A 14312-nucleotide genomic window follows, 5' to 3' on the forward strand; every position below is an offset into this window, starting at 1 on the left:
AAACGCGAAAAAAAAAAAAAAACTTGTGGATAATGTCCTTTCCGTGAGGCAAATTGACGAAAACGCCATTATGTTAACGGCGCTTTTAGTGCCGCAAGTAATTAAGTGGCAAAACAGTTTACAACGTAGAAAGTAAATCTATTTTTTACATAGTCATCTTCACAATGCAAAATTTTATTCGATGGCTCAGTGTGGTGCACGGAACTTCGCTGACTTAATAGATTGGATTTTGATATTTTTTGTGCTAATAGTAATGAAAATTACCGTTATTTTAACGAAAATTAAGAGTCCTGAAGGCGATATGCGAGGCTGAAGAGAAAGACGAGACCATTCACCGAATATGTCTACCAACTGCTCGCTTATGGTTAAAAGGAAAATGTCGTAAGCTTGATTAATAAGTGCCACAAAGAAAAGCGGTTGCTTATTTATTTCAAGCTATCACAGCGCACGCGTACCCTCAAGACAACCTATCTGCCGAGCCATCGATCATAAGCGAATGCTCACTGATATGGATGACAAATGTTTTGACTTCAAAATTTTTTTTTTGAAACTGCATTCGGCCGCATGAACATTCGTAAGTAAATAACAATAATGGAGAAATGCTTAACTAAATGCTACCATTCCGTGCAAAAGTGTGGTAAATGTTTCTGCAATAAATAATGCCATACTTTTTCAATTGGATAGAAGTCTGGTCTAGTTGGAGGCCGTTCATGGCAAAAAATTATGGGCGCGTCTCCTCTTTTTCTGTACTCGTAAACTGTGCGACAAGGAAGTTTCATCGCGAACATTTTTTTAGCATTCATGGCTATGCTCTCCAAAGCAGCAGTTTACAAGCAGTGGCAAATGCTCTTGCACGGCCTGCATTCCGTGGCACTGCAAGTATGGTGCTGTTGTGTGATTTTAATAAAAAGAACCAAGAGGGGCCATTCCGCACCCCTGGACACAATAACCTTTTTTTTCCCTCTCTGAACGCCTTGGAATGCCGGCCAGACTCGCAGCGACCAGCAACATCTCTTTTGTGCACCTGCTAGTGAGACGGCGCGTGCATGCAATGAAGGAGAGGGTGCCAACGGCGCGAGCAGCGCGCGTACCAGTCGGGACGTGGGTGGTTCAATGCGCTCCCCCGGCGACGTCCCCGACCAGTCGTTCAGAAATGACCGCCAGAGGAGGAGGCGGCGCTGGTGTAGTGGGAGCAAACTTCAGGTGCGCTCCCCTATTCTTCATCTACCCTTATCCCTAACTGCTTCCATTCCAAGTCTCTGAATACTTCCTCTAAGCAAGCTGTGAATAGTGCTGGGGAGATCGTGTCTCCTTGCCTAACACCTTTCTTTATGGGAATTTTGTTTCTTTATGAAGAACTACGGTTGCTAAGCAGCCACTATATATATATTCCACCCCTTTCACGTACGGCTCGTCTACCCCTGATTTCGCAATGCCTGCATCACCACCGAGGTTTCTACTGAGCCAAATGCTTTTTCGTAATCAATGAATGCTATGTATAAGGGCTGGTTATTTTCTGAGCATTTTTCTATCACCTGGTTGATGGTATAGATATGATCAATAGTAGAGTACCATTTCCGAAAACATGCTTGATCCTTTGCTTGATTGCAGTCTAAGGTTGTCCTGATTCTATTAGCGATTACCTTAGTAGATACCTTATAAACAGTCGAACCCGGATATATCGAACCTGGATATATCGAATTTTGGTTATATCGAACTCACGGAATATCCCCTTGAAAATCCCATGTAAAAGTACAGGTGGGCCGCGTCATATATCGAACTCAATTTCACCGGTCGTTTGATATATCGAACTCCGCACCACGCACTGGAAAGTGTGCCTTCCCCAAAGACGATCGCATCACCCTCGGCCGTTTGCCGCGTGACGTTTTAAGCCAGGCTTGGAAGGAATGAGAGGGGACAGTTCGACTAGGGCAGTGCCGCGCCCATTCCCCAAAGGCGCGTGCATCTGCGGTTATCGTTTTCCGCGCGCCAGCACGTGACGTTTGCAAGCCATCTGCGTGAATGAACCAGAGAGAGCCGGTGGGAACGAGAGGGGTAAAAAGCGATTGAGCGAAGCGCAAGGGTGTGCCTATTCTTTTGCCGAGCTATCTCTCTCCTTCCTCTTTCCCGGCCTTCGTTCGCAGTAGCACGCGCTACGCATGCGCCAAGCCAGCTCAGCCCGTTTTCAGACAGAACATCGGACGCTTTCTCCATAAAATCCCTCGATAATTTGAAAGTAGCGACATTCTGTGAACTATGCTGCCGCGCCGCGCACCTGCGCCGATCCTCCTCTCTCACCTCTCCCACGGAGGGTGATTGGCTCCGCGGGCGGTCTTCGGGAAAAGCGCGCGTTAAGTTTGCTCTTTTTGTGTTTTCATTTTTCTTCGGCGACATTTTTTGGGCAGCCGCCGCTGCTACGACCGAGCTCACTGACATTGCGCGCTTGCACTTCGCGTTATTTGTGCTCCTTCAGTGCAGCACTATGCCCAGTTGCTGCGCATTTCAGAGCACAAGCCGGCAAGAAAAAGGCTTTGTTCTTTTCGCGATTCCGAGCGGCAAGAAAGACACCGTTAGAAGAAAAAAGTGGCTGCACAACATCGGCCGCAAGAACTTTAACACCGACGAAGACTGCCCATCTCTGCGAGGTACAAGCGACTGTGTATACTGAAACTGCATGCAAGCGCAGCACTAATCTGGCAATCTCACTTAATTCACTGATCATTTTGCGCCGTTATGCGTGTTATTGTTTTCACCTCATGGTTCCACTCAACGTGCTATAATAGCGACGGCTGATGCATACAATGCGCATACATTCGCATACAATACCTGCTTTAATTTCTGAACCTAGGTCTCGCTTTTCAACGATAGCGCGTGCAATGAGGGAGATTATTAAGCATTAATAGGCTTATGTCGCAGGAAAGCATGTAGAGAACTCGTCCACAGAACGTGTCCGCAAAACTATATATCCAAACATCAAAAATTTGTTTTTAAACCCTTAAAATTTGACCTTGTTCGAATCTGGTGAAAATTGGTGTCTAACCTAACTTGAATATGGCGAATTCAGTAGTTACGTCCAAATTTCGGGACCTCCCGCAAAATACAGCCTCAGGAACCCTCTGAATTTGACCTCATCCGAATGTGGGCAAAATCAATGTCTAACCTATAATTTGGGTATGGCGAATTCAGTGAAGTCGAATCCAAATTTCGGTGGTCGAGAGGGCCAAATTTTGGGATGCAGACACTTTCCTTGGATGACAGGAAATCGGTGCGCGGACCTTTGGCTCTCGATTTCAGCTCGACATCACCTCAAGGTCGCCGACAGCGGGACCTAAAGGCGTTTCACGCTTAATAGAAACAAGTTCATATTCGTTTCCAAGCCACCGTGAAAATTCTAAACTACAAAAACGATTGACCCGCTGCATGTGCACTGCGCTGTGCCAAACTCCGACTGAACCTTAATGAAAAATTTTAGGACGGCCATCAAAGCAAACGTCACAGCTTGTTCCCAGCAAACATCCCACTACTAAAACTCCTCTCGTGAGCAACTTCATAAACAGTACTTCCGCGAAAATTAGTTCGAGGTGACTCTAAATTTAACTGACAATTGGAATGCTGAAAATATTCTGGAATGTTCAAATATATTGTAAATATTAAGCTTCATATACTATGCCATGTTGAGACAGACGGTATGAAAAAGTCAAAAGGAATGTGAGATGTATGCAGCAAGTGGTTTTCTTCGTGCCGCAAGCGCTCTTAATTGGCACTTTCATTCAGCGTACGAGACGCTAATTTATGTGGCTCGTGGTAGTCAAGCGTGTCGCATGTCTTACTCGTGATTTTATTCAATAACAAAGTGTGGAAAAAGCGCGCACTTAAGAATGCCCGGACGGCGAGCGAGCGATGCCCAAAAAAGCGTGCCGTGTGCAGCGCGCGCAGCCGGCGGGCGAGGATATTCGAGGAGGAAAACGCCGGAGTGGAGGAGAGTGTCGCTACTTTCAAATTATTGAGGGGCTTTATTTCTCCACCGTGTGTTGCGAACCCTCTGCGCGCGGCAGCTGACGTGGTTATGAAGCCTGCAGAAGTTAAAAAGCGACAGATCTTTTTTCTTTTCTTTTTTTTCTTTTTGCTTTTTTTTCGTTTGTTCTTATCGTTGTGCTGTACACGCGGCGTAGCGTAAGATATGACGTTACGAAGCGGCTTCTTTTTTTTTTTTTACGGGAGTCGTTTATTCTTGCATGTATGAATCAATGAAAGCACGCGGTCAGCTGCGATCATGAAACCGGCTTTTAGCATTTTTCGCTTCAAACAGCATTTGCAGCTACTTTATCACGCTTTCCAATGATTTTGTGGCAGTAGACTACGCCAGCCCCAAACGCGGCGTGATAAATCGAACTAGGCTTGTGCAATCAAGCCATCACGGGCAGTCTGCCAAATTCGCTCCCCGCCGCAGCAGGAGCTATCAAAAGATAAACGCGCCCGGACGTTATCGCTGCGCAGCATCTTGGCCCGCTGCCAAGAAATGAGCTGCGGATGAGACGACCGAAACGGAGAGCGACATGCAAGCGATAACGTTGGCAATTTCCGCCATGGCGCCACAGAAACCTTGTTTAGAGCTGCCGGCGTGGCGGCTGGTACCGCAAAGGGACACAGTTCCAACAAGTTGGACATTTTTTGCTCTGTCGCTGCGGCTCGTCGCTGAGATCGCTTAATCGCTTGCATGTGCGCGAGCTGGCCTTAAAGCTTTTTTTTCTTTTTTGCCAAATTCTCGAGTGCAAAAGTGGAGGGTGGGTTCATTATGGGTGTGAGTTGATTACACAACAAATACAGTATCGTTTTTTCGCATCGTAAGTGCCGTCCCAAGCCGATTTCTGTATATTGAATTATCGATATATCAAACTATTTCGCGATCCCCTACGAGTTCGATATATCCGGGTTCGACTGCACGTAACAGAAAGTAAGCTGATTGGTCTGTAACTTTTCAGGTCCTTAGCGTCCCTTTCTTATGAATGAGGATAAGTTTTGCAATCTTCCATGGTTCCGGTACCGTCGATGACACCAGGCACTGCGTACACAGGGTGGCCAGTTTTTCTAGCACGATATCCCCCTGTCTTTAAACAAATCTGTAGTTATCTGATCCTCTCCAGCTGATTTCCCCCTTTTCATAGTTTCTAATGTTTTCTTGACCTCGTACTTCGTCACTCGTGAAACGTCTGACTGCTTTTCCCTACCACCAATCTCATTACAGTTCTGACTACTTTGGCTGCTGTAGAGATCTGTATAGAACTCCTCAGCTACTTTGACTATCTTGTCCATATCCGTGATGACGTTGGCCGCCTTGTCCCTTAGCGCATACATTTGGTTTCTGCCTATGCCCAATTTCTTCTTTACCGCTTTAAGGCTTCCCCCGTTCTTTACAGCATGCTGATTTTCTCCATGATATTCTTCTTTATATCGGCCACCTTGCGCTTATTCATTAGCTTTGATATCTCGGCCAATTCTATCTGGTCTGTTGGATTGGGAGCTTTCATGCTCTGGCGTTTCTTAATCAAATCTTTCGTTTCCTTAGGACAGCTTACCGGTATCCTCTCTAACTATCCTACCGCCTACTTCTACAGCGCACTCAGTAATGATATCTCTGAAAGTATTGTTCATTGCTTCTAGGGTAATGTCGCCATCCTCGGTTAGAACTGAATATCTGTTCTGTAGCGAGATCCTGAACTTTTCTGCCCTCCACCTCACCGCTAATTCAGTGATGGGTTTCTTTCTTACTAATCTGTCGCATTCCTTCTTCAGATTTAGGCTAACTCGGGATCTCACCATCCTGTGGTCACGGCATTGCACACTTTCCCGATTACCTCTACATCTTGCATAATGGCAGGGGAGACTAAAGTCAATTTCATCTTTAGTCTCCCCGTTATTGCTTTTCCATGTCCATTTCCGGTTCTTCCGTTTGCTGAAGAAGGTATCCATGATTCTTAACTTATTACGCTCTGCAAACTCAACTAGTAATTCTCCCCTGCTATTCCTAGAACCAATGCCATAGTCACCTACTGTCTGGTCTCCTGCCTGCTTTTTCCTTACCTTGGCATTGAAGTCGCCCATTAGTACAGTATACTGGGTCTTTACTTTTCACATTGCCGATTCTACATCTTCGTAGAAGCTTTCAACTGCCTAGTCATCATAACTACATGTAGGTGCATAGGCCTGTACAGCCTTCAGTTTATACTGCTTATTAAGCCTAATTACAATGCCTGCCACCCTCTCATTAGTAATATAGAATTCATCTATATTACCTGCTATATACTTATTGACAAGGAAACCTACTCCTAGTTCTCGCCTCTCCGGTAAACCTCGATAACACTGCACATGCCCATCCTTCAGTACACTATAACCCTCAATCGGCCTCCTAACCTCACTAAGCCCTATGACATCCCATTTCATACCCTCTAGTTACTCTAACAGCACTGCTAAACTAGCTTCACTAGCTAGAGTTCTAGCATTAAACGTTGCCAGGGTCAGTTTCCAATGGCAGCCTGTCCAGCGGAGCCAGGAATTCTTAGCACCCCCTGCTGCGTCACAGGTCTGACCGCCACAGTGGTCAGTTGTTCCGCAGCCGCTGGTGACTGAGGGCTGGGGTTTTATGGAACTAATCATGACAGGTTGCGGCCAATTACTGCACCAGGGTGGCCAACTCCTGTTCTGGTGAGGGAGTGCGTTGCCGGAGGTATTCACCGGCATCAGGCTGCACCACAAACCTGTTTATGCAATTCCATCAACACACGAATTTTTTTTTTTTTTTATCCGGTGGAGAATTGTGCTGCACCGGGATTTGAGCCCCAGTCCTTTAGCATGCGAGGCGGATGTTCTACTGCTACGCCACCGCTGCATCCTTTCTCCAAAACTTCATAGTTATAAAAAATTCGTCATGGTCCAGGGATCGAACCCGGGACCAACGTCTTTCCAGGACAGTCGCTCTACCAACTGAGCTAACCAGGACGGTCAGCAAAACAGATGGTAGGGCGAAAGTGAATTGATCAATAACTTGCAGTGGGAATCATGTTGACTGGATATCCGGTCCACCGTTGCACCGATTTCGATGGCTTCCAAATTAAACCAGTTAAATTTGTTGCGGATCTCTTAGCACCATGCTTAAGCTACATCTTTAACTTGTCGCTCACATCAGGAATATTTCCTGCACGAATGAAATATGCAAACGTAACTGTTATTTTCAAAGGAGGCGATAGAAACAAGATGACAAACTATAGGCCGATTTCTATTCTCCCTGTTTTTTCAAAGGCCCTTGGAAAAGTAATGCTCAAGAGATTTGATGGGTTCGTTTCTAAACATGCCTTAATAAATGCCAGTCAGTTTGGATTTCGAAAGGACAAGTCCACGGAATCTGCTTTACTCTTGCAAAAGGAAATTATTTTAAATAATATCGAAGCTAAAAGTTTGACCCTTGGTATTTTCGACTTTACCAAAGCGTTTGACCTTCTTAATCATGAAATACTACTCTGTAAACTTGAAAGCTATGGTGTCCATGGTCTTTCCCTCCAACTCTTTCGTTCTTATTTAAACATGCGCCAGCAGGTCATTTCGGTCGATAATCACAAGTCTAGCTCCCTTTTCATTGAATGTGGTGTCCCACAAGGTAGCCTTCTTGGACCGTTCCTCTTTAATGTCTATGCTAACGACCTTCCAAGCATAGCCTATCATACAAGTTGCATTCAGTACGCTGACGAAAAAAGTTTTTTTCTTAGGGGATCTTCTGCCGATGAACTAATCAATAGTGCAAATCTGGTTCTTCGTGCTCTCCACAAATGGTTTGGCAGTTAACTCTAACAAGACCAAAGCAGTCTTTTTTTGTCCCTTTAGCCTGGATATTACAGTAAACAATACTCTGCATCTAGAAAATAACATTATTGAAATTGTAGACAAATTCAAATCACTCGGTGTTGCATTCGACTCTCGCATGAGATTGTCTGACCATATAATGTATATTGAAAGCAAGCTCACTAGATCTGTTGGTTTCCTCTCGAGACTGCATAACGAATTTTCCCCAAAGCGTAAGCTACTTATTTATCATCCTATAATTCAATCACACATAAACTACTGCCCCTCGTTTGGGGTACAACATCCAAAACAAATCTAAACATCATACTCGGTCTCCAAAAGAAGGCAATTAGAGTGATCGCTGGTGCATGCTACACTGCCCATACAGAAACATTATTTCCGAAATATAGGATTCATAGTGTGCATGCCATGTTTGAGTATCGTCTACTTCACTGCCTTAAATTGTCACCTCAATGCTTAACTGACTTCTTGAAGAATATATCTGGACTTAAGCCTTACGAAAAACCCTTTCACACCAGAAGTAAACAAATATGGGACGTTTCTCGAACGAGGATGTTATACGGTAACCAGAGCCTTCGTTTTACTTTACCATGCATATTAAATCATTATAGCATACACAACCCAAACATCTTTACCGCGTCAATTAAGGACTTTAAGCTATATTTTATCAATTCCGCACTGTCTCTCTGTACTTTCCGTTCCTTGCCTTAAATATTATTACAAGAATAGTCACTTCATTTTTCATTACGTTTTGCCATATTTCGTGCATACTGTTACATTATTGTGGGCTGTTAATTTACTGTGCTGGTTTTTAACTTGCTGTTTCATTAGTATATATGTGCTCTTTCTGAGCTTCATAATTTTCATGTTATATATGTATATCTTCGCCTTAATGTCACACGTCCTGTTGCTCTGCCATTACTGGGCCTCGGGCATCTCTCAAGCTATCGTTGTAGCTTTTCGCCCGAGGCCCATTTCCTATATATTACTGGAAATAAATTTTTTCGAAATCTTTTTTTTTCAAAATATTTGTCCTTAGGCCTGTTTCCTGTGCCTCACTGCTGTGCACACTCAGCAGCCCTGGTCAGCCTACACATAAGAACGATAATTGCCTTGTCACTCTTTTGTTTTTCGAAGGGGTCATGCACCATTGTGGTGCAAATGCATGCTTGCCTTGCTTTTGTCCGCACAGCATTTGTTCTCCGAGTGAGGCAAAAATCCTTGCCGCTGGCTGTTTGTGAGATGATGAAACCTCTCCGTGTGAGATGCCAAAGGATGAGTTCCAGCACTACCACACAGTTCAAGAGGCTTGAAGAGACCTTTGCTAGTATGGAGTAGTCCCGTTTCCTTCGATAAAGTGCACCAATCAAAGCATTTGACAGTAGAGTACAAAATGACAATGTCAACGACCCTGTACTAGTAGCTGTGTAGCCTAACATGTTGTAAGCACGACTAGTGTGCCAATTGTAGAATAAAGAGATTATGGATGTGGATTTGGCTACACCCTTTAATGGCTCCTCGCTGGCTTGACACGCGTTGATGGTGATGGCAAACTCTACGTGGGAGGCTGCGCACCGCCATGTAGCCAACCCCCCCCCCCCCCCCCCCTAGAGAAACTTTCGTAGAAAACTTTTAGTTTTTATTTAAATCTTTGGTGTGGGTTATACGCAAGAAAATATGATGTAGGAAATAATGGTCTGGATTGCAGTTTGTTCAGTACAAAGGGACCAACCATCCATCCTGCAGATAGTAACGTGCATTTTCTCAGAAGACCACTAATGCCTGGTTTACAATGTGGTGACAGACCACTGTTGAAAGTGGTCACAAATAAGGTTGAGCAATTATGAAAGATTTTGATTGGGCTGTGGCTTTTTGTGCGGCAAATGCACCACCATAACTACAACCATGAGTGTTGTGAGCATGTGGGAAAACCCTCAACAAAACTGTGTGCAGAGATCTGGCAGCGGACAGCCGAGTCATACCAGCTTGATAGTATAGCTCAAGAATTGTGCCGGATTAAAGCATTCACTGTGACAACAGCGCGGGTGAGTATCTGCAGTGCAGCATCGCTTACTTTTTATTAACAGCCATCCCTAAGCTTCAAATCTATGCCAAACAAAATCGGAGGAGCCTCAAGAAGAGTGTTGGCACTGGCAGCAAATAGTGAACAAAGTGGAAGGCACCAGTGGAGAATTTCTTCATGCAAGGAGATAAAAATGAATCATCCCTTCACCTTTGCTTTTCAAGTATGTTTGGCCACTGCATTTCTCAGCTCTGGCATTTTCTTCCCCTGCTTCCTGTGAAGAGCTTAATAGCAATGTTTCACTACACTACCATTTTTTCTATTAAAAAAAAAAACTGAATTCTTCTCACATAGTTCTCTCATTAGTAAGGTGCCTAGATTTCAAGACCAGGCTTAGAGATAAAAGACAATCCTCCCTTTCTCCTCCTTTACCTTCATTGTCCTTCTCCTGTTCTACTCTTTCCAGCCCTTCCTCCCCTCTACAAATGGCCATCTCTAAGAATCTCAAAGGACAACCTCGTTGAACGATCGGAAGGATTTTGTGATGCTGAGACCAGGGTCCGTATTCCAAGTTTGCATTGTTATCGAAATTTTCGCTATTTCCCCCAACGTCTCCCCTACCTCGAGTCATCTGATTGATGGAAACGCCGGAACATGATGTTGCAACCGCTTCCAGTTTCGTAGTAGGTTCCGGCATTTCGACCAATCAGATTACTCGAGCTCACGTGGGATAACGACACATCGATAACGACGCAAACTCGGAATACGGGCCCAGGACATATGCGGTGGTTTGCTCGGCAGCTGCTCCTGGTTATGTGGAAGCAGAAGCACTTACTTCTTGGCAACGTTGATGGACCGGTGCACAGTGTCGTGGAAGGACTTGTATTCCTCCAGCCTCTGTGTGGCCTTGGCCGAGACGAGCGAGCCATTGTCAATGGCCGGGATGCCCACCTCGCGTGCAAAGTCGTCTGCCCAAGGCCCAACCAGCAGCACATGCTCTGTCTGCACACAATTTCACTCCTATTTCAGGGATGAATGCTATAAGAACCCCTATCAGGAAAAATTAGCAGGGGTATTTCCACTTCAGCCAATCTAAATCTGTGAAAGTAATATCTAAAATTGTCTGACATGGCGGTTTACCATTGAGAGAGTTGGCGATAAACTGTTTTTCCTAATTTTTGTGCAAGTTTGATAAAACCTAGCATTCTGGTTCAGTTCCTTGCACTGGTTTCAAATATAAAACTATTTTTTCAATTGGCTAATTAGTTCAAAATAAAAATGAAATTAATTGTTCATAATTTGCAGAAACAATGAAACAATAACCGCATTATAAAAAATTCACATGTACACTTTGCTAGGTACTAGAAAGCATAATGAATACAATGTTAGGAGCACTTTTTTGATATAACAATTATTAGCGAAGTTATAGCAATTCAAAGTTCACTGTTCGAAAACTTTTCCAGTGAATTTACACTACGTTGAACCTGCTTATAACGAACCTCCATTTTACGAATTCCTCGATTTTACGAAGTTTTTCTATTCCCCGTCGCCAGTCCCATAGAAACCCATGTATTTTTGACCTCAATGTAACAAAGTGGCTAGGGGAGAGAACCTTGAAATAACGAATTCGGGCCGTCAACCGCCTAGTCTTTTTGCCGCATATTTTAAGAACATAGAGCAAAGTTCTAGTATAATGGTGTCCCCCAGGGATCTGTATTGAGTCCACTTTTATTTAATTATTAATTAATGACATTTTTATAGGGCTTTCAGTCGGCGTGAAGCTGTAGGCAGATGATTGTATTTTGTACAAAAAGGTGTCTTCAGTTGATGAACAAGTGTATCTAAATAATTATTTCGCAAAAGTGATTGCGTGCTGTAATGAATAGAAGATGTGCGTTAATTTTGAAAAAACGTTCTATGAAAATTATACATGAGAAAAGGCCTCTTTACTTTGTGTATAGCACTAGAAACATGTCATTAATGAAGGTAACAAAGTATAAATATTTGGGCCTACGGATAACTAACAACCTTTCCTGGACAAAACACATAGATACTGTTGTAGTAAATTCACTGCGCAAACTCTTTTTTTGTTTTTTGAGGTATTCACTGAAGTCTGCCCTCTCTAGTATTCATCTGTTAGCATACAATTCCCTCATTCAGCCACTTTCAGAATATGCCGTAATTATCTGGGACTCTTTCACAATAACCGACATTTATAAACAAGAGCGAATACAACACAAGGTAGTTAGGTTTTTGTTTACGTTGTACGGCCATGCATCTGTCAGTGAGCTCGTAAACTGCAGTGAATTACCCCGACTCAGAAAGCACAATTGTGTCTGCTGATTAAAGTTTCCATTTCAGCTCATAAATGGTCATTATAAAATTAATACTTCTAATTATTTTGTTTACTCCTCAGGTTATAACACGAGACAAAGGCACGCACTGACAAAACCTCAATTGAACGCACGAATTAACTGCTTTAAATATTCTTTTTTTCCGAGGACAATTACTGAGTGGAACAAACTTAACAGCGAGACTGTTACCCAGAATAGTGTAATAATGTTTGAAAAGTGCCTGCAAATGTTATGAATTTTATGAATTGGAGTTGTGTTTATATGCTTTAATTTGTTTTTTTTCCCCACCCAGCTATGATCTGTACTTGATTGCAGTATCTATAAATAAATAATCAGGTTGACCTTGACCTTCTCTTATTTTCCATATTTTATTACACATGGATTTCCTTCCGGTGCATCAAAAGCCCTTGATTACGAAAGCCATGGTCCAATCTGAACAACCATCCTGCCACACTGTGGTGCCACAGTGTACAAAATTCATACCAGGCTAGCCAAATTTAGTGCAATACTTCATGAAGTCAAGCCCCACCAAGAATGTTGTGGCCTGCATGTACCATCATCATCATCATCACCATCAGCCTGGCTATACCCACTGCAGGGCGGTGGCCTCTCCCATATTTCTCCACTTAACCCGGTTCTGAGCTAGCTGCATCCACTTGACCCCTGCGAACTTCTTAACCTCATCCGTCCAACTAACTTTCTGCCGCCCCCCGCTACACTTTCCTTTCCTTGGAATCCAGTTTGTTACTCTAAGCGACCATCGGTTATCCTCTCTTCGCACTACATGTCCTGCCCATGCCCATTTCTTCTTAATTTCCACTAGAATATCAATAACTTGAGTTATTTCTCTGACCCAATCTGCATGCTTCCTATCTCTTAATGCTACCCCTACCATTTTTCGATCCATAGCCCTCTGGGTTGCCCTCAACTTAAGTAGAACTCTCTTAGTTAGCCTCCAGGTTTCAGCCCCATAGGTGAGTACAGGCAAGTTGCAACTGTTGTATACTTTCCTCTTTCTAAACTTGCGTCCCACATGTTACTGGAGATGAACAAAGGGCGATTCCTAGAAGCTCCAGGACGAATGAAGCGGCTGGGCTAAAGCCAAAAAGACACTCAGTTGTGGATGTGTCGGGAAGCGACCGGCAAGTCCGATGTTGCAAGGAGATATATCACATAGCAACATGGAATGTAAGATATATGACGCAATGTAAACTGGATGTCGTCAAGCGAGAAATGGACAGATTGAACATCGATATCTGGAGTATCAGAGAGCTCAAGTGGACCGGAATGAGAGAATTGCATTCCGGCGACCATTATGTCTTTTATTGCGGGCACGAATCAGGAGAAGGAATGGGGCTGCTCTCATAGCAAACAGAATGGGCAAAGCAGTGTTAGGGTACAACCCCAAAAACGACCGAATGATTTCACTTCGGATCCAAGGTCACCCTTTCAACATAGCAGTTATCCAAGTCTATGCGCCAACCACTACTGCTGAAGAAGCTGACATTGAGAGATTTTTACGCTGACCAGCAATGCATTTTAGACCGCACTCCATCATCAGACGTCCTTTTTCTCATAGGAGACTGGAATGCTAAGCTGGGAAGTGAAGAAATATCCGGAATTACAGGCAAGTTCGGTCTTGGTGAGCCAAATGAAGCTGGGCAGGGGCTAGCAGAGTTTTGTCAGAAAACAACCTGACCATAGCGAATACTCATTTCCAACAGCACAAGAGGCGCCTGTACACATGGACTTCACCAGACTGCCTGTACAGGAATTAGATTGATTATAATCTTTGCCGGCAGAGATGCAGAATCGCTATACAAGCAGTAAAAACAAGGCCTGGGGCAGATTGTGGCACCGATCATCAGCGTCTTGTTGCCAAATTTAAGCTTCGATTGAGGAAAATGCAGAAAACTAGAAGGCCTTTCAGGTATGATCCGGATCAAATTCTATGAGAATATGCTGTGGAAGTGGGGAATCAATTTCAAGAATTAGATCTAGAAGACAGAGAGCATGAAGAGATGTGGACTGATGTTCGTGATATAATACAAGAAGTTGCTACTAAGGTAGTTCCAAAGCAA

At 43.8% G+C, this 14312-nt stretch overlaps 1 protein-coding gene across 7 annotated transcripts in view; it reads right to left on the bottom strand.

Annotated features, from left to right (window-relative positions):
• Positions 1-14312, bottom strand: part of LOC146171902 (isoaspartyl peptidase/L-asparaginase) — a 290995-nt gene that overhangs the window by 34246 nt on the left and 242437 nt on the right. For all 7 annotated transcript variants that reach the window (XM_084586141.1, XM_084586140.1, XM_084586146.1 and 4 more), the window contains one exon: positions 10713-10879. In XM_084586141.1, the coding sequence (XP_084442267.1) occupies positions 10713-10879 (167 nt within the window). The remainder of the gene's footprint in view (positions 1-10712; positions 10880-14312) is intronic.

This window comes from Amblyomma maculatum, unplaced genomic scaffold (assembly GCF_055883805.1).
Source record: "Amblyomma maculatum isolate TAMU_Amacu unplaced genomic scaffold, ASM5588380v1 scaffold_15, whole genome shotgun sequence".
NCBI lineage: Eukaryota > Metazoa > Arthropoda > Arachnida > Ixodida > Ixodidae > Amblyomma > Amblyomma maculatum.